At 38.1% G+C, this 21,684-nt stretch overlaps 1 protein-coding gene across 1 annotated transcript in view; it reads right to left on the bottom strand.

The window, feature by feature from the left end:
• The window catches only part of tln2b (talin 2b), a 126,083-nt gene that overhangs the window by 39,858 nt on the left and 64,541 nt on the right, over positions 1–21,684 (bottom strand). Inside the window, exons 8-22 of the mRNA XM_066667018.1 lie at positions 19,110–19,237; positions 18,789–18,852; positions 17,533–17,637; positions 14,248–14,403; positions 11,007–11,108; positions 10,843–10,919; positions 8,961–9,144; positions 8,694–8,807; positions 7,799–7,907; positions 6,236–6,444; positions 6,053–6,151; positions 5,332–5,499; positions 4,299–4,593; positions 1,697–1,863; positions 538–666 (exon numbers count right to left, since the gene is read on the bottom strand). Of these exons, the coding sequence (XP_066523115.1) occupies positions 538–666; positions 1,697–1,863; positions 4,299–4,593; positions 5,332–5,499; positions 6,053–6,151; positions 6,236–6,444; positions 7,799–7,907; positions 8,694–8,807; positions 8,961–9,144; positions 10,843–10,919; positions 11,007–11,108; positions 14,248–14,403; positions 17,533–17,637; positions 18,789–18,852; positions 19,110–19,237 (2,106 nt within the window). The remainder of the gene's footprint in view (positions 1–537; positions 667–1,696; positions 1,864–4,298; positions 4,594–5,331; positions 5,500–6,052; positions 6,152–6,235; positions 6,445–7,798; positions 7,908–8,693; positions 8,808–8,960; positions 9,145–10,842; positions 10,920–11,006; positions 11,109–14,247; positions 14,404–17,532; positions 17,638–18,788; positions 18,853–19,109; positions 19,238–21,684) is intronic.

The raw sequence follows: 21,684 nt of genomic DNA, 5'->3' as shown, positions 1-21,684 counted from the left end.
CTGTTTTATCTCAATATTTTTTACAAAATATTAAAACATTTATGAATTTTTTGCTTTTTTAAAATCAGAAAAATGAAATTTGCTACATTAACATTTCTTGTAACAGAAGAAAAAGACAATAAAATAAACAAATTTCATGTTAATACGTAACCAAATTATTAAATACACTACTATTTTTGCAGTGCAGTGGAAGTGGCCATACTGTGAAGGAACAGATAAGGAAGAGGGAGCAGTACCCTTGTCCTGAAGGGCTTCAGCATTCTTGCAATTCATTAACCACATCCACAACGCGCACACACACACAAAAACCCTCTGAACCATCAAAAGGGGCTATAATGGTACGTAGTAGCAGGAGAGGGAGTGTAGGTCGAGGGGGAGAGAGAAAACAGAAAGAGAACGTGTGAGATAAAAGAATGATGGAAAAAATATGACAAAAAAAACCATGAATATGACAGAATGAAAAAGACAGAAAAAAACAAGGAGCAGACAACAAAACAAATGCAGAGAAAGCAAATAGCAGTGCAGTGTATAACTCACCTCCAGTCTGTTGACGAGCTTCTTTTTGATGGCATTTTGTGCCGCTGCGTTGGTGGCCACACGAAGGCCCTCTGCAGCCTCTCTGAGTCTCTGTTGCTGATCTTCGTTCTCTGGGTGTGCTGCAGCCCCCTGCCATAACACACATGCACAGCCCGATGGATCATAAGTTCTATCTACCACTGCTGTTCTATTAGTGTCTCTTCTTTCCTGAGACACTACTGTCAAATATGCATTGATTTCACTATACACCTTTTCAGTTTATAAACTGTTATCATTTTTTTCTGCAGTAATGGAGCACCCTTCACTGAATGCTTCCAATCATTAATCAGCAAGGAATTCAAAAATTTTCAAAGGGAAAAATGACTTTAGCCAACCTTAAACCTGTGAAACTAAACCTAAACCTTAGCTGCCTGCAGGAAAAAAGAAAATCACTTTTTTCTCTCTCTTATATTCTTAATGCATATATTCAGTTCACATGCAACAGCAGCTTTCGGCGTTACCTAGGAAACTGCATGCCACCAGCCTGCTTCTAGGGATATCAAGGCTAACGTATCAGGTATTAAAAGCATTTAACAAGCCACCTAAGGCCTTGTACATTTATGTACTGTATTTCTCAGCCATTTTGGCATCATCTGCATATGATCACACATGACACAATAATTAGATTACCTTCTAAACACTGACCAAAATATTCACATTCAACCATATATGAATTATTACCCAATATAATCAGCATTCTTGTATGAATAGCCTGTCATGTATTTTTAATTGAGCTACAGAGAAAATACAGCCATACAAAAACTTGTAAAAACACATGATCAAATGATTATATTAATTTTCTTTATGCACATTTGTAAATGCATTCTCTTAATAATTACTTACACATTCTATTAATTATCTCAGCATATTTTCTGCAAGTGTATATAAAATTGCTGAGCTTAACATATTGAGAAGAAATAAAAAAATAGAAGTAAAAAATTAAATATGCAATAATTTTGGCCAAGGTTGGATTTGGGAAGTACACATTAATTCTGTAGTACAATGAGCCTAAGCATGTCTTAAAAATGTGTACTTTGCTTTACTTAGAATATAAACAAAACATGTAATCTGACAAGGGGTGCTCAAAGGTCTGCATATGCATATACAATTCTCTTCTCACCTTTGCCGCCTCCACCATCCTGGCAGTAGCATCAGCCAGTAATTTGGCTGCAGCAAGCAACTTTTTTGAATTGTCAACATCCACTTCTGCTTCAGCGTCTGAGCGCATGGCGTTCACCAAGTCTGAGGTGGCCTGGGCCAGAACCCGAGCCTGCCGTACCATCTCCCCTGTGAAACCAGCCGTGTGCGCACACACATGCAAACTTGAGTTAAAAACGATACTACTTCTTTATTACACATATATAACTGCATGCACATTTTTCTGTTCCAGCACATTAATATTATTACACTGAACTCAAGCTGCATAAAACATCATTATTTATGTTTTGGCCTCTGTAATATTGATTTCTCCGAATGGTCTAAATCATCTCTGTAACCACCATGATGTGATGTGATATGAGCATCACAAATAAACCCACTTCCAAAGTTTGTGAAGCGGTTAAAAAAAACAACCCTGGTAAAACACAAATGTTAATTATTTTTAATTTTAAATCTTTGTTGCTTAGTTGTTAATCATGTCACATTACTGATTCATCAACATCATTCATAAACAAAAGGTCTTAAAAATGCATTAAGTTCATTGTAACAGGTAACCATGTAAAACCATGTGGCACTTGTTTTAAAGCTGTATTTTAGCACCTCAGATATTCAGATGGGGTGACATTTTAACAGTGCTTGTAATTATATATATATATATATATATATATATATATATATATATATATATATATATATATATATATATATATATATATATATATATGTGTGTGTGTGTGTGTGTGTGTGTATTTGTCACGAAACAAATGTATTCATTTTAAATTACATAAATCTGTGGCACACACACATACTAAAAATTGTGTCCATGTTCTGCGGCCCTCCAGTAAAGAGGTAAACAGGCATTGCTATTTGTTTGATGTGTGGTAAACGGGCTGTATGGAAACAGTTCTCAGAGTCACATCTGCTGGAGCTATGCTGAAATAAAAGCACACAGGTGACCTGGAATACACCATCGATTCAGCAGCCTTTTAAATCCTACCCACTCTTCATCTGTATAAGCCTGTATAGCTGTGTTTAGTGTCTGGATTTCCCACACACCTACATGCGGCCAGAAATAAAATCACTGAAGCTGTTATCAAAAGAGAGATATGTCTGTGGGGGATGAGTAGCCTCTACAAAGTTTGATGTGCTCTTTCAGTAGTGCCACAGTACTTCCAATGCTGTATATAGAAGTTCGTTAAACAGTCAGATATCCTTTTTTGTTCATTATTATTTTTGCTGTACCAGCAGCCATGCCCCAAATTATCCCTATGTCATGTGTTTTCTTTAACTTTTCAAAGCGGTTGTGCACGATTGAGACCAGATTTGAAGCTGTGTAGCGGTTTTAGATTACACATTTTCAACAACCCTGCAAGTATAAAGCGGATTTGACGTTCTTCAGCCTTATGGCCATACCATAACAAATAGTTCAAAGTCAGAAAACATCCCTGCAGCAGTGTATACCCTAAGGTGAGTTAATAGAAACCACAGTCAAAGTATCTTGCTGAGACAAAATAAATTGAGGCAGACCAAGAACAGCGATAGCACCGAAGACAAGAAACAGCGACCGAGCACCGGACATAGCAAGATAAATCTAGATAATCTACCTGATGAATCTAAGCTTTCAGATTTCCACTGGCCACATCAGCATCCATTATTCACTGACAGGAATTTATATGGTTGTGTAAGAGCGCCATGTGGTGCCTGAGAATGCCTCTAACAGGAACAAGCTGAAAAGTGAGAGGGATTTCTACCGGGAAATATGCGATGGCTGTATTTCTTTGTGATGGAAAAGCTAAAACAATACTTATCCTTTTCAACCCACAACACAGATCTGCTTTGTTTGGAAGATCTGAATGAAAGACTACTGACCCATGGGGTATTATTGTATCACAGTCCATACAGAGATCTTTTTTTTTAAACCAATTCCATCCAATCATTAAAATCTTTGCCTGCAAGTCAGGCCTCAGGCCTAAATGTTCCAGGTGTCCGCCAGTCCTGACCTAACAGCACTGTCAAACCACAGACCAAAACAATTCAGCTGAATTCAAGATGAGAAATTGGTAGGGGGTTTAAGATTGAACATTTTCAGTATGGGCACACACACTCAATCTAAAAAATGTAACACTTAATTTATGATTTACAAATATACAGCAGAGTGGGTTTTCCCATTTCTCATTGTACTGAGCTTTATGATGACCTGCAGATACTGTTTAATATCAAAGCTGTAAACATTTTTTCCAAGCAAATTTATGAACAATGTTAATGATAATTATTATTATTTTTCACTGTGTAATTGATTTTAATCAAGTATTTGGCAGAACCTTTCTCAACTCTAACAGCAATTTTCGTATACTACCGTCTCCTCAATATTAAAGTAGACAATTATGTAATAAAATAAACCTACTGAAGGCATATTTCACACTTTACTTGCCTTTCATCAGTAATCGGATTAAATAAATAAATGATACCATTGTCAAGATTTTGAAGACTTAAAATTTCTGAAGGTATCACATACACCACTGTATGTGATAACACCAAAAAGTGGAAGGGATCTGTAGCCTCACCTGCATCTCCCATGGAGGTAAAGATGCTCTCTGTGACGGTCATGATGGTGTCAGTGGCCTGGTCGTAGCGGCCAATGGGCTCTCCACAGCTGGCGTAGTGGCGAACGTGCTGGAGCAGATCACTAAGGGCCTGACTGACTGCCCCTGCTGCCCCGTTCACCTGCCTCAGCAACTCTGCCTCCTCTGCAGCAGCATGGCATGCCTTCATACAACCCTCCACTGAGCGCTCCACAAGCCGCCCAGCCTCCACCAGCTGCTCCTGACACACAGGCGAGCTGATGGTGGGGCTCACCACCTAGACAGAGAAAAATGAGAGAGAGAGAGAGACTATTATTTCATGTAAACATGTAAAGATACATAACGGATACCTGACTATTGCTTGCATTCATCTTAAAATAAGTGTTGGCCAACTCAGGTCCAGAAAACAAAGATTCTAGATTCTATATAGAATTTTGTGTCAACTGTCCTGATACCTCTGAGGGTAGTTTGTGTTGATTAGGGAAGCCTGAAATTTGATTTAAAATTCTGGAGAGGATTTTTAATTTTGCCACCACTCTAAAATCAAATTAAAATTTCTACCCAATTTTCCTCTTACCCCAAATGTAATTGGACAGTCAAGACATATCTGGTGAATCTTAAGTCTCAGAATGAGGCTAATTGCTAACAAGTAACTGAAGCTTATATTCTCCAATTAGCATTGTGCACACTGCATGACTCATTTGCTTCATCATACCCCTTTGCAATTTTAAACAGATTTGCTCATGAGGTTTCTGACACTGAATGAAAAAAGAAAAAAATCCATTCCATCAATGACCAAAACCAGCACCACTGGATGAAGTGATAGCAAGAGACAGCCTGCATGGACTTGAGTCTGTTTTTCAGAGCACTACATACTTTTTCAAAATAGCACAGCAGGTAAATATAATTGTAACAGACAGCTCTCACTAAGCCCCTTCAATCAGCTCACAATGGACTACATTTAAGGCAGCGTGGATTATGGTAACTTAAGTTTACAGACTGTAGGAGGTGGTACCTTGGTGCAGGCCACAAGCTGAGAGGTGGAAAGGGCACACTGCGTTGCTGCCGTGATGACGCGGTTCTGCAGCACCGTGTCCTCGGCCACCTGAGCCACATTCTTCGCTTTCAAGACCAGCATGGCTGCTGCATTTGCCACTGCTTTGGCCAAGTTCATCATGATGTCCTGAAAGATCAGAAACAGATTAACTAAACTGTCCTGCAAGTTCTGAGAGTGCAAAATTGATGTGTGGTGCCACATACAGCAATTGTTCTTTAAGATTTTTTTGTGGATATTAATGTGGCTTAATATGTTTAATTCCTATTGTTAATTATTTGGATATTGTTCTATCATTCCCTTTTCAGTGCTGTTCATTTTATTCTTTTATTCATTTATATTTCAAAAATGCTTAGTTTAGTTTATTATAAGAATAAAATTTCTATAAATAATATATAATACTTATATATTTATTTAATATTTTGTAATTACTATAACTCATCTGCCCATTTTTCCTGGCATACACTGATTTAACAGTAGTCAATAGTAATAGAATAATAATAATAACTGAATGCGTACTGTGTATGTCTAACAGTGTTTTGGGAAGCTCTGTGATGCGGCTTCTGAAGCTGACATATCCTGCGTGATGGAAAATATCTGACACAGCATTTGGAGAAAACCAGCAAGAGAGACAGAAATGGTTAGACAGAAACAGACAGATAGGCAGCATTTAAAGAATGACCTGGAATCTTTCGTCAGTCTCTCCCTCTCCCATCTGCCGTAGGAGGTCTCCGCTGGCCTGGCCGATGCTTCCTGCTGCTGTCAGCACAGTCTGTCTAGGCTGAAAAAGCACATGAATGTAACAAGGGTTCAATAACTGAGCTCTCGGTTACTGAACACTGTGAAGCCCAGTGTGTGGGAATACCTCTCCGGATGCTGGCTCCACGGCCCTCAGCAGGTCCGACACAGCTCCAGTAAGAGTTCTGGCTGCACTCATAAGGTTCTGCCCACTGCCCACATCGTCCTCCATCAGGGCGGCCAGCAGCTTCACACCCTTCGACATCTCTGTCAGGTTTGAGGAGATTGTGGTGATAGCACAACCAACAGCTGTGTAGTCTGTATCTGTAGGGTCACCTGGAGAGAGAGAGAAAAAGAATAATATATAAACAGAGAGAGAGAGCAAGGGGAGGAGAAAGTGAATGAGAGAGAATGAGACAGGAACAAGAAAATGGAAAACAAAGAAAAATGACATTTAAAAAAAAAAAAGCAAAAAAAGAATGAGAACAAAAAAAATTCAGATGACATGAAAGAGCAGGATTAATGTTACAATTTGGTGAAGTTATTTCCTCCAATAATTTCTGTGAACACTGGTATAATCAATCTATTACACAAACTGTCACTGAAGGGACGCTCAATGGCACCCCCTTTTGAAGCAGTTTCTAAATGTGAGTGAGTATGTAAGAAAAAGCATCCCTTGAAGTCCAGTTCCTAGCATTGAGTGAATGTACACCCCTCAGCCATAACATTATGACTACCTCCTTTTTTCCTCACACTTACTGTCATTTCTCTCAGCTCCACAGAACCACCACAGAGCAGAAATGATTTTGGTGATAACGCTGTTGTTGGTTGTGTGTTATTGTGTCTTGTGCTGGTACTAGTGGATCAGACACAGCAGTGCTGCTGGATATTATAAAGCCCTCAGGGTCACTATTGGATTGAGAATAGTCCACCAACCAAAAGTATCCAGCCAACAGGGTCCTGTGGGCAGCGTCCAGGGAACATTAATACAGGACAAGAGGGAGGATGATCAATGTAATGTCTAATCAGTGTATGTGAAGGGGTAATGTCCAAGAAATGTCCATGAAGTGCTTCCCCCTAAAAATATATTAACCTGAAACATGCACATGATGCCACATTATTTCTCAGTGTCCTGCCATAGAAACTAACAAATGTTAAAAACAGTGTTAAACTGAGCTGAAAACAGTGTTAAAAATTGCGGGTTAGTAGTTAAGTGTCAAATGTCTGCCCTATCAAACAGATGGTACTCAGATTAAATCCAGCAAAATCTGGCCTTGGTTTGCATGGCAGTACTCCAGAAGCCAGGGAGGAATACACCAAGCCTGCCAACCAGTTCAGCTTCAGGACACTGCACTCCCTATTCATTCATCAATGGAAATATTTATTAGGGCAAATGGAGAGTGGCTCATTATTTAGCAGTGAGAAGGGGCTGCTTCCTGGTTGTGTCTTTGAAGTGGACTGGATGAAAGAATGTGTTGATATTTGACCCGTCAGTGTCATGTTTTCAGCTTCAGCACTTTTTCTCCCACACCCTAATAAAATGATTTTCGATTCAGCTGGGGCTATTAGGAAATATGATACATCTGCTGGTACCTGACTTGAAAAGCATTCCTTCAGAGAAACAAACAGAAGGAATGGAGGCAACAGATGAAGAGAATACAGATTAAAACAATCTCGCGTGCACATCTACCTGCAGTAAGATTGACCACAGATGCAGTTCCAGCAGTGATAGCATCTACTTGTGAGTGGATTTCATGTTTAGATTCATCCACTTTGTTCTGGACCCAGACCCTTGAAGCCTTTAAGAAAAGGGAGACATGCAACGGCCATTAAATCCTCAGTTACATATATTTACATCCGTCTCCATTTTACTTGGATTTCCTCCACACTACAGAACATCAGTGTTATCTCAGATCAAATAAACAATTAATGGTTTCCAAGTCCACAGTCATAACATGTCAAAGGGAGGCAAGTCTGCTCTGCGTCTAAATGACTGTCCCTGGAGTCATGGCCAAATGACCCCAACTCAAACTCTACATTTTTGGCATAAAGACAGTTCAATAAAACTACTATCACATACAGCAAGTGTTAGATACAGATATAATAAAATTACCCTAAGAATTAATTTAATAATATAACCCTAAGAAGTCTAGAGTTATTTTAATGTCATATGTAATATATAGAGGGGTCCAAGATTGCTAATGAAAACTATATTATATTCACTGTAATGTATTCCTTATTTCTTTCAATTACAAATTAATTTATCGGCATTGCAATTTGAGTGAAATTAAGAATATTTGAAATATTTACATGTATTTCTTAGAATAGAAGGTGTTTGTCCCCCTTTGCTTTAATGCAGAGTCTTTTTGTAGAGGCCTCAACATGGTTAGTGTCACAAATATGCTCTGATTTGAATAAGGCCCTGGAATATTGCTAACCCTCACTAAACTAAATGAGCAATTAGTGAGCAGTAATATAATACTTCAACATGCTTTTCAGCAATAACGGCAACATATGTGCAAATTTAAGCTATGCTTAACAGTAACCAGCAGGTCAGTGTTATAATGTAAGGTGTGTGCCCTCACCCTGTCCTGTCCCAGTGGAGGCAGATTGTCCACTTCCCCGAGGTCAGCTTGGGCCTGCTGGACTGCCTGCATGCTGCTGTTAATGGTCCCCATCAGGGCCTGCTGAGCCAGACTCTGATACCATGTGTACACACAGAACAGATCATGGGGTTATGTACACAGAAGGCTTTTTAACAATCAAATCACATGACTAAGTGTGTGCAGTGAACTATGGCAGTGTGGATTTACTCTAGTGAATTATGTGAAGCTGCAGTATCAGACTCTCACCAGTGGAGGCATATGTCCTCTGTGCATCTGCCCTGTAGTGATTTGTTGCTGGGGGGCAGGCATGCTACCCATATTATAAGTGTCTGGCCCACCGATGGAACCTGAACGCATGATACCAGGCAGTGCCACTGACCCATGCTCTACTCTCCCCACACGGTTAAACTGCTGCTGCAGGATAGTGGACCTACACACACCCGCAAAACATATACACAACCCACTGTCAAACATATTTGGCTTAACATTTTGATTAAGTTTTTATAGCATCCATTTACATCACATAACCAAAATATTAAAAGCTACCCTTTTGTTTCCTATTGTTAGCTCCACTTACAGTAATGATGTGCTTTGTAATATTCAATTACAAACTGTAGTCCATCTGTTGCTCTGTATACTTTGTAAACCACTTTATAGCTTGTTCCTCAGTAGTCAGGAAACCCACATGACCAGAGAGGTGGTGTTATTTGGATGATGAGTATTTCTCAGGACTGCGTTGACACAGATGTTTTCTAGATGTGTTGGTGTGTTTTGTACTGGTACAAGCGGCTGAGACACAGCAGTGTTCCTGGAATTTTTAAACATTCAACCAAGAATCAATGTCTGGTGACCACTGAAGGAGGACATACAGATGCATTTGGGACAGAACACAATGAGCTAATCACTCTTAGCTGTCATCTATAAGGTGGATCAAAGAAGTGTTTAAAAATATCAGTAGAATTGCTATGTCTGACCCACCACTATGACAGTCTGACAGCAGTGCTGAGCAGGATCCAGCAATCAAATCATACCTGCTCTGTGACCATGGAAGAACAGGGTGAAAGGATGCTAACAAAGTATGCAGAGCAACACACGGACTACTGTCTGTAATTTTAAAACTACAAAGTGCAAAGGGGGCTGATAAATGGGTGTAGAAACACGGGGCATTTTAAAGTTATTGCAAATCTGTGTAGGGATTGTGGTGTGAAGGTTAATATAACAAATAATACACAGAACATAAAATGCTTTTATTTCAAACAAGAGATGACCACATTTAGCATGAAGCGAACTTCTTAATGCACAGCACACACATGATCACACGCCCGGTGTCTCAACTGATGTAGAATAGTAGCCACTGTAGATGTTTTTTATAAGCAGGCATTAAAAGTGATAAAGCAGTCTCTGTCTCCTGCAGGCACTCCAGGCACTCAGAGCTCTATTGCTTAATTACAGCTCATTGTGAGAGGCCTCAATTTTTGGACTTGAACAGGCGTGAGTACACTGGCGTGCTGACAGATGTAGACACGGTTGCCCAGAGTCCTGCACAGGAGGCTGTGAGGCAGAGATGCGACATGCGGTCTCCCATAACAACCACTACCCAATGCTGCTTAAGAGTAGAGCAGCCCATCTGTATATCAGATTCTGTCAGAGCCTGGGCCCGGAACAGATAAAAAGCATGCTGTTGGAAAAGAGGGAAAAGATACACACACTTAGATGCACACTCATCCACTCTCACTCTCTCTCGAAACTGGATATCTTAATTGAAGTCTTCCTGATGATTTTGCATTTCGGCTTAAATAATAATACCAGAGCCACGTTGCTGTGAGCTATGTTCTTCTCGAAGGCAGAAGAAGAGGAATGAAGCCCATCTCTCTAACAACTGTACTCAGCAGACAAGTGCACTCAGACATGTGTGATTAAATCCTATGCCGATTTGGCTTTTCCACCGTCAGTGGAGCTCTTCAGTCTAATTTCACATCAATACAGCACCACCCCAACCGTAATATAACTGACACCTTATTATTTGTAGACAGAATGAAAGCCCACTTACCAGTGTATTGTAAATCTGTATCAGTACAAACTGTGGGCTAATAATAGTGTAAAATATGAATATGTGCAGCAGGCTTACTTCTTTGGGGACACAGATTCCTCTAACATGGTTGATTCCTCATCTCCATCCAATCCAAAACGGTCTTTACTCTGTTTCTGCATGGATCCAATATCAGATTTATGTAAGATACTGTATGCATTTAATAGTTAAGAGGAAGATGATGGGAGGCATAAGAGATTTACCTTTTTGAGGATGATGTCAATGTAGCCTGCAATAAGCTGAGAGATCTGCTCCCCTTCTGTAGTCTGAACAGAATAATAGCTCTCCTGATACTCGCCAAAATCCTATAAGGGACACATACAAAAACCCAATCTTACTAAAAATCACATTCATAAGCATCATGTTAGTTTATCAGTTCACCATTATTTTTCTTAATTCCTAAATGACAGAAAGGCTTAGGAGTACATCCTATATGTTTATAGCACTCCATAAATTAGTTGTATGACCTTACAATTTATAGCATGTAAAAAATGGCTCCAACATTGTATGTGAACATTTATAGCACACAAGGACGCTATAAAGATCTATATAGGATTCAAAATGCAAGCTCATCCTGTGTCAGCTAGAAACAAATAATATTTATACTTATATGGTGGAAAAAGTACACAAACCATGCATATGAGTATAAGTACTGCTACGCAATGTACAATATTACTCCAGTAAAAGTCCTCAATTTACATCTCCACTTGAGTAAAAGTACAAAAGTATTTATCTGCGTACCTAAATATCAAATTTACCGAAATGTTTGGAAAAAGTATAGAAAGTACCATGATTTATTACGGTTCAAATGTCCTATTATCATTTTTATAACAAGACGCATGCTTAATCAATGTATTGTAGGTGAAAATACTCGTGTCACTCTTGATTTACTGGTCTTTTTATAGAATGTTGTTAATTAGACACTGATAAACACAACAGAAACAGCCAAAGATAAATTACATTGAACATTATATCAACTGTCAGATACACCCAAGGTGTTTCCCTTCCAAATCAATAGGGGTTGCTGTCTTCTGAGTATTAAGCCCAATTTCTGATTCTGCATTGAACCTAAGCCGTAGGGCACACATCGAACTGAACCCTACACCGTAGCCTGACTAGAACCTCTGCAGAAATATAACTAACTCAATTCTCCCTATTACAGCTCATTGAAGCATCACAATAATAAGGTAAAAAAAATTATATATAGATTTCCTTTAAGCTCTCTGTATTGTCTTCATCATTGCAAAGTTAGCCTAATATGAGCTATTTTTGCAATTCTGAGCCATCTGTTTCTTAAATAATTTTGTAGTTTTTCTGACTTTTTCCTGATTCTCTGCTTTGTTTATTGCCTTTTGGACTTGTTTATCTTGCTGTACTGATTATCAAGTTGTGGAATATTTCTGGCTTTGACTTCAATTCAAGTATTGTGTTAATTCATTAAATCACACATTGGCTAAAACTGCTTATCCAATTCTGGGTTGCAGTAGTGATTAATGACATCTACAGGTCCATAAATCATGTAATATGAATAAATAGTAGTCAATGCTGACACTAACTAAATGGTACAGATCATTTTGTTAATTCATAATGGTTCTAAGAACTGAAACTAGATTACAGTCTCAAATACACACAGCAGTTAAAATAAAAAGTCTGCCTTTGTTATTACTTGGTTTTAGGCGGAGAAACTTGGGGTTCACTTGTTTTAGCGCTCCAACTATATCTGTCTGTCTCCAGGCAACGGTGCTGTGTGGAGAGCTGTGCGGAGCAGGGAGATTTGTTAAGACATGTTACGGTTTTATAAACCAAAAGGAATGGCAGATTTTCAAAGTGCAGTGGAGTAAAAAGTAAAAAGTAAAAAGATATTTGACTTTTGGAGTAAGTAAAAGGTCACCCAAAATATAAATACTTCAGAAAAGTACAGATACATGAAAAAAATATTTAAGTACAGTAACAAATTGCATTTACTTAGTTACTGTCCACCACAGCTTATTCTATACAGGTGCTGTAAAAGTTGAAAAGTTGATATATTTCACGTGTTTTTTTTTTTTCTTTTAATTTGATGATTATAACTGACAACTAATGAGAACCACACATTCAGTATCTTGAATATTACTTAAGACCAATAGTAAAAAAGGATTTTTAGAAATGCTGGCCAACTGAAAAGTATGAGCATGAACAGCACTCAATGCTTAGTTGGGGCTCCTTTTGCCTGAATAACTGCAGCAATGCAGTACCCAGACAAGACACTTCTGACGCTGTCTCTTGTTCAAGAGTGGCTTGACACAAGGAATGCGACAGCTGAAACCCATGTCTTGCATACGTCTGTGTGGTGGTGGTTCTTGAAGCACGGACTCCAGCTGCAGTCCAGTCTTTGTGAATTTCCCCCACATTTTTGAATGGGTTTTGTTTCACAACCCTCTCCAGGTTGCGGTTATCCCTATTGCTTGTACACTTTTTTTTTCTACCACATCGTTTACTTCCCAGCCTCTTTAGCAATGACCTTTTGTGTCTTGCTCTGCTTGTTTAAGGTGTTGATGATCGTCTTTTGGACAACTGTCAAGTTAGCAGTTTTCCCCATGATTGTGTAGCCTACAGAACTAGACTGAGAGATCATTTAAAGGCCTTTGCAGGTGTTTTGAGTCAATTATTTGATTAGAGTGTGGCACCAGTTGTCTTCAATATTGAACCTTTTCACAATATTCAAATTTTCTATGAGATACTGAATTTGGGGTTTTCATTAGTTGTTAGTTATAATCATCAAATTAAACAACGCAATAAAAAAGAGTAACAGAATTACTTTTTGGACAGCAGCTATTTAAACCCAATTAAGCTGAATGGTATAAATAAAACAAACAAACAAACAAATAAACAAAAAAAGTATTGAAGAAAAATGAATTTAGTTGCCATGGTTCTTCTAGTTTTTAACTACACATCCCTTTGTGTAAGAAAAAAAAATCAATCGAACAGAAAAAAAAAACAACTAATAAAAAGAACAACAAATAAAAGAACAATTGACCCAACAAATACACCAATACACAGTTCTTCCCTTCAGAGTCTGGCCTCTGTAGTTCACCCTCAGCTAAAAACAAACATTATCTGGGGCCCATTTGTTGAATCCAAAACCAAAAACCTTTACTGTGAGTAATAATGAATTAAGTTAAATGTTTCCAAAAGCAACTCAAGATAGATCCATACATGAAAATGAATACAAATATTATGGCAGGGAATCCATGTGGTAGCAATCAGCAATGCCACTGATAAGGATAAATTAGAGGTGTTGCCCAAACAGCTTTCCCCAATTAGAAAATATTCAAACTATAAACACAGGAAAAGAGGAAGGCTGCAAGAACAAAAAACCTGCAGATAAAGCAAGTCCAAGGTTGGTGTTGGACAGGCTAGTGTCAGGCTAGTGGTGAGATGAAAGGTTGAAAAAGCGGAATGTACCAGTGTGAAGCTCTTGGGGGAGGCAGCCCATCTTTTCACTGTAGTGAGGGGCCACTCCTGCACCACCTCTTTGGTCCTTTCATCCACCCTCATCACAGACTCTTTGGTTATTCCCAGCAAGCGTGGGACAAGCTTATTCTTGCTCTTCATCTTCTCCTATTGGAAGACAGTACAAATCATTGCAGAAATGCCCTTAAAAAATATTGAAGCAAAGAAAATTATGCATTTATATTGCATATGCAAAGCACTAATCATAATCATACACAAGATAAGATGTAAAATATCCTATGCCAATCCATTCAAGCTTCACATAAGGCCCACCACACTCTCTTCCTACCTGCAGCCACCAGAATTCCTCTTGAATCCTACATCTCAACACTAAGGTTGCTGTGGGCGTTTATGATCCGATCAGCAACCAGCTACATAATGTACCATGACCATTTTACCTTCTTTTTGAAACTTGTATTTTCTTGCTGTCACACGGTTATGACAGAAAGCCCTGTTGTACCTAACACTTAACCAGTGACTCAAAGGTTCTGGCCCCTTTAAATTCAACTTCAAAAATTTACCCTCAGTGTACTAGATGCACGTCTGTCCACGAAGGAAAAAGGTTTAAACTACTTAAATATTTAAATTATTACAAGCTGAATTTTTTCCATATAAATTAAAAATATTTTAGAAAAGCTAGATACCCTCTGACAAGCAGAGTATATACACATCACATGCTCTTCAGTCTCTAATGAAGAAATGTTATTGCAGCTACAGAGAACATGTTCTTGGCCTTATTCTTATTTAAGACTCTCTCCTTCTGTTATCCTCCCTTAGTGACCTGGTGAAAATGGGTGGTTGTCAGTTCTCTTTTGCCCTGTCTGCTTGAAAAGGACTGTGCAGAGCATTGTGCTGGTCAGCTGCAAATGGTGCATCCAGCTGCACTGGCTAACAGGCTAAGCTCTACACCACTGGGCCTGAACCTGCTGACCTCTGCCTTGCCTGGAGATAGTCAGTGCCAGCCCCCTAGAACAAACTCGCGCTCACACAAACCTACACAAACACCTCAGACTGCAGGCTTGTATAGAGTCATATGAAAAGCATGAACATCAAATGATGTTTTTCCAAGTGAAAATATATACACATAGTCTATGGCAGAGCTTTCCAATCTGAGAGGACAATATTCATTTAGTTTCATTCCTTTATAGGGACACACATTTACACAGCCACTACCCCTATATGGGCATGTAGTGCAAAGGATTGTCTGGGGTTGCACGACAAGGATCCTACTATGGTTAGGGGGAGATGCTCTACCCTACATCAAAGAGACTAAATCAGTGATTACCTTCCACTAAAAATAGGGAGCTTTTTGCTGTTACTGATAGAGATGAGGGGATATTCCTATTGTAGTTACTTGACTGGTCAAAAAAAGTCAGGTTTTAGCTGTAGGATCTAGCATAATGTGACATGAAAGAATCACTCACAGTCACTGATTTTGACAGAGTGTATATCAAGCATTAGAAAGCCACTTCAGCATTAAATGCTTTCTGTCCTTTACATGTTTGGTTGGTGTGAGATCATAACCAAAAACCACTCAGTGTGGTATTTGCACTTTTATTATTAAGGGGTTGTTGGAACAGAAGGCATGTTGTGCATTATGATTTGTGTTCAGTGTAATCTGCATTTAGTTGGTTTAGTCTGCATTTGTAGTCTGCTGAAATTATTGCTTGGCTATTGGTTACGTGTTTTGCTTACGTGTTTGTACAGCTGCTTTGACTTGTGGCTCTGTTAAATACTGCATGAATGATGCTACAGGGTGTGGTTTGTGTTTATGAACATTTAGAATTTTACCGCTCACTTCACAGTTGCAGATTGTGATTTCAAACCAAGAATGTTCACTCCTCTGCCTGTGTGTGTGTGTGTGTGTATATATATATATATATATATATATATATATAATGTGCATGATGTGTTGCCTGTGAAGGATGTGTACTCATTCTCAGAAAATTAACAATATGAAATTTGGCCAGATTTTTTTTTTTTTTGCATATGACTAAATGCTATTGAACTATAAAGCAAAAAGTATCATATGAAAGACATGTTATAGGTAATGGGTGATCAGAAACGCATTTTGCACAGTGTCCTTGGTCTATTATTTAATCTTGGGTTAAAAAAATAAACGCTGATAAAATTCTTCAATGCAGAATGGCTTAGCACTGAGGATATAAAAACCCTCATGAACAAACCATATCTCATTCAAGGACAAATCTTATTTTTAAAAAATAGTTATAGTGTGCATTGTCTTACTGACTCAAGGACAGATTCTAAGCTTGTGCCCCCTTTTTTGGGTTTTGCTACAATAAAAGGGTACATGTAAATTTTCCCCTATTTTCTTTCGTTATTTATTTTTGATGTTTTAATCTGCTTTTGAATGTTGGCATGATGTACCTCAGGTCCCTGAAACAATTTTTGTTTCAGTTGGATACCTTCCCATATGGGTAAATAAACACACTTTAGAGCTTATATATAATGAGTATTGAGGAAGTATAATCCAGGGTTTCTGTCAAGTGCCTGTTCACAGCAATTAATTTAATTCCCTGGACTTAGAAGCAGAGCACTAATGACCTGAAATTGATCCCTCACTGAGACGCTGATAAAACTCAATTGTATGAGCAATTCTGACCATAGAAATGGACACTGTGGCAGGCATTAGCTAATAATACTGTAAATACTTCATACAGTAAATATGAATGAACGTTTACAATTATAATTTGCATTCTAATTCGTAGGCTTATAAAGAATATTAGTTCCTTTATATAATCACTCTCAGAACTGCAGCAGAAGAACATTTAATGGAATGTTCTATACTATTCAGGTAAAATATGTTGCACGCACACACATGCCTCATTTTCTGGCACTAGTAGGGCAGATGTTATCGTCCATTTTTAAAGAGTGATACAAAACAGACTTGGGTCTTAGGTCTGCAGAACCGTTTTGTGCCTGTGTATGCATTCTTGTTAGCTATTGACACTTCTGCACCTTGAGGACTCAGAAAATGATTGAAAATTCTCTCCCTACAAAACCTTTAATACAACATGCCATCTGCTGTCTGCCCACAAACACATTTCTGAGACTGTTGCTTCCATCTGCTCTGTGGCTGTTACAATCCATTATATTATTAATAGACTCTTAAAAGTAAAGGTGAGAGATGGCATAAAAGAACAAAGAAGAAGGGGGTGTGATTGGGGCAATTTTGTCAGCACTTACACATTTAGAGACTTTCCTATAATGACTTACCTTCACGAGGAAGAAGGACACTCCGTATGTCCGCAGTGACCTGGCGAGCTTCACATATTTCACCTTGGCTTCAATCTCTGTCATTTCACCACAGTTCTTATGATCCTGCGGGTTACAAGGCATGCTAAATAGTGCTCAATGTACAAGATCCACATTTAAGGCTCTGCATGCTTTCATCATGCTTCAACAACTCAAGCAGTTAGTGAGCTCAATGGACTGTAAATCTTTTAATCAGGTATTAATTTGCTTAATCTTAAGCTAATTAGGTGGACATAAAACACTACAGAGGTCTCAACTCAGTCTGCTCATGACTGGTCGCTTTATGGAAGTACACTCCACATGAAGTGTTACAAATTATACAGCAGCAACTAACGATATAACAGTAAAAGAACTATAACCATCTTCACTGGTGTTATGTATTCAGTATGGACGGGAATAATTAGAGGTTTCAGAAATACATTATTATGATTCTACTGAAATAAGAGCTCTAAATGTTGTTAAAAATAATGATGTAATTATACAATAGATATTTCTAAGATAAATATAGGATTTATTACATTTTTACAATATACACACAAATGTGAATTTCATTCATTCATTCATTATCTGTAACTGCTTATCCAATTCAGGGTTGCGGTGGGTCCAGAGCCTACATGGAATCATTGGGCGCAAGGCAGGAATACACCCTGGAGGGGGCGCCAGTCCTTCACAGGGCAACACACACACACACACACATTCACTCACACCTACGGACACTTTGGAGTCACCAATCCACCTACCAACGTGTGTTTTGGACCGTGGGAGGAAACCGGAGCACCCGGAGGAAACCCACGCGGACACGGGGAGAACACACCAACGCCTCACAGACAGTCACCCGGAGCGGGACTCAAACCCACAACCTCCAGGCCCCTGGAGCTGTGTGACTGCGACACTACCTGCTGCGCCACCATGCCGCCCCAAATGTGAATTTTTAAAGGTTTATACTGTTATTTGTTTTAATTATGTAACATATGTGAATTAGAAAAAAATATCATTAAAAAAAATAATAACTAAAAAAAAATGCAAGGTCATGTGTATAATACACATAAAAATAGTCCTAATTTACAAAAAATAAAAAATAAAAAAATAAAAAAATAAAAAAATCAATCTTCAATCAATTGTTAACAATAAAATCAATATAATATATTTTCTAATGAAAAATATTACGGGGTAATATTTAAAATGCATTACGGGGTATACTGCAGTACTCTACACACCTGAAAGATCCTCTTCTCGGCCCCTCTCTGTTTGATGTACTCTTTGGGCAGGAACTCCTTCAGGCTACAAATAAGTCAAAATGTCACATATTACGCCCAGGAAGCACAGACATTTTTTTTCCATGCACTCACCATCTCAGAACACATGAGGCCATACTAGCAAGATGTGCATACCTAAGAGAAGTGTTCAACATATTCCCATAAAACCTTAAGCTTTCCAGGCAGTTAGAGTTCTCACTACAAAATCTGCAGACATACAATGTGTGTATGAATGCAACTGTGTCCCACATGCCACTGCAGTCATTAGGCATGAAGACTTACTCTAAGAATCCTGGCTTGTGTTTATGCTCCACGTGGGGGCCAAACTGGATCTGAGCCTGGATTCCTGCAAACTCACAGGCCTTATCAAAGGACACTGGGTGGGAGCCGTTCAGGATGTCATCTCTAGCCTGCAACACAACAGTAAGAGTCAAGCTGCAGCGTATGCACCACAACAAACAGACTAGACACAAAAGCATCACAGAAGAACGCCAGATGGGATTCTTACCTATGTAATGAGTGGATGAATCACAGACATAATCTCATAGCCAGTTCTATCCTATCCTGACAATTATTACATATATTTCACCCATAGTAATATTCAAACTTTTATTCAGTAACTGCTATAGAATTTTAGATTTAGAAATTACTATGAGTTATTCAGTAACCATTATAGAATAAATTATATAAAATATAAAAACACAAATCTTACGTAAAGAAGTGAAATATGAACCTAAATACAGGCCTTCTCACTTAAATAATAATAATAATAAAAATAAAAGAAAAATTAAATAAATATATAAATAAATGCTTAACGCAATTCCAACCTAGAATGTGGCAAAAGCATTCACATTTCTTAAACATGTCTGTAAAACTTTAAACCATTTAACTCCAGGCATATTATTCAGTTAGTATACTTAAAGCATTGTTTCAGTAGTTCAATAAAATACAACCCACCATAAATCATTCTAGGAACTGAGCAATATACCAGTTTGATGATTACCAAAGAAATATTTTTAACCCCTTAAAATCCAAATTTTATTCCTATATAAATTTTATTAGGTTCATTAGTCCATATCTACATGGACTACAAAGCAAACTGGTTGAGTTATTCATATTAAGGTGCAGAAATTTGTAGCAGCAACAGAAATTGATTGGGCACAATACTAGGAAGCCTGATAAATATACTCGTGTATCATGTAAACACAGAGCATGTAAATTATGTATAGCAAAATGTTTAGTAATTATGCTTATTGAATTGTCACCACTACTGAATTGTCCATCAGCTTGTTGTTCTTAAGCTGTATATGCCACATATGAAATTTCTATTTGAGGACTGACATCTGAAGATAATAAATGTTTAAGAAACATTTTTTCACTTATCAAAATCAATTACATATAGGTTATGTCTTCTATGTCTTTCAAGCCTTTTATTTCACACACACAGTGAAACTGTAAATGTGTGAATTCATGAGATTCTGCTGGTTTGATTCCTCTCTTTCAATGAGGTAAGTTGACTGAAATATAAAAAATTTTTAATACATTATATTGCATGTTCATTAATATTGAAAAGATGTATACATCTGAATGTAAATCAAATGCCTCCCTTTATCTTTGTAGATAAACAAGTGAGGAAATAAATTGAAACTCCTGAAATCTTAGATGTTAAGGAGTTAAAGGTCTAGTACTGTTTTCAATGAACACATTGGTGCACTGCCACAGCCGCTAGAGATTACTGCGTCCCCACTGTGTGTCAGAACATGACATCATAGCTGTGTGTGGCAGTGCATTAGAATTAAGCAGCTTTGGGAGCTAATGAATGATCGCGAATGCTGAATCACACAGGAGTGGCATTCACTGCCTTCAGTATAGGGGTAATTCAGTCACATCTGTTGCTTTGTGCATTTGTGTGACACCCTGTAGTGTCCTCTGTCATCTTTCTGCATGAGGGATGCTGGGTAGTTGTTAGTGACGAATTGATTGTGGGTGGAGGAAATCACAGCCCTCCTGGCACTTCAAAAATGTGTTAAAATTATCTCTCTCTCCCTCTCTCTCTCTCTATAGCAGAGTTCAGAAGAGATACAGATTAATACTGAGAAGTGTTAGCAGAGTTGAGCTGTTGTATCCATTTGATCCCTCAAAGTTTGGTGATTTGCCTGCTGACACACTTCATTCAATTCAGTTACCAGCACTGGCCCGCAAAATACAGCACAATGCAACACACTAAAACCCTCTACTAACAGCCCACTAACCAAAAATATCCAGTCTCCAACAACCTTATCTTCTAGTCCTTCAAAACAGATAATATGCAAGAAAAGTGGATGAACTTAACTAATTCTTCACAAAGTTATTATAACTGACATTATACGCCTTTGACTTGTAACCTAATGAGTAGGACATGTTTATAACACATATGGAGGCTGCTATTGTGCACCAAACCTACCTACATCTACCAGCAACATTTCTTCAATGAGAGATTATTTAGGTGGTTTTATTGAGTTTACGGATACTCCAGTAATTATTACTTTAACCCACGTCCACATGTAAAATTAATCATGTCAGAAAAGGGCTTAATACTACTACATTTTAATGATTTCATTCACTTCTACAAAAAGCATTATACTTACTCCAATTTAAATTTAATTGTGCTCTTTATAATGCAAATATACTGCAAAGCCGGTCCCAACTACAGACTTTCTTTTAACATTTTATGTGGTTGGTTTAAAAATGTTTTGTTGAAAGGAGCCTAGATTGACTGGAGCCAATTCTCAGGCACTGCAAATCTGTCCAGATCTCATTTTCCATTTATAAATAATTATACATTGCTTGACCATTTCAGTTAACCTCTGAAAACAAT

The sequence above is a fragment of the Hoplias malabaricus genome, chromosome 4, assembly GCF_029633855.1.
Source record: "Hoplias malabaricus isolate fHopMal1 chromosome 4, fHopMal1.hap1, whole genome shotgun sequence".
In the NCBI taxonomy this organism is placed as follows: Eukaryota; Metazoa; Chordata; class Actinopteri; order Characiformes; family Erythrinidae; genus Hoplias; species Hoplias malabaricus.
The sequence above is the reverse complement of the archived record's forward strand: the minus strand, read 5'-3'. Positions and strand labels throughout refer to the sequence as shown.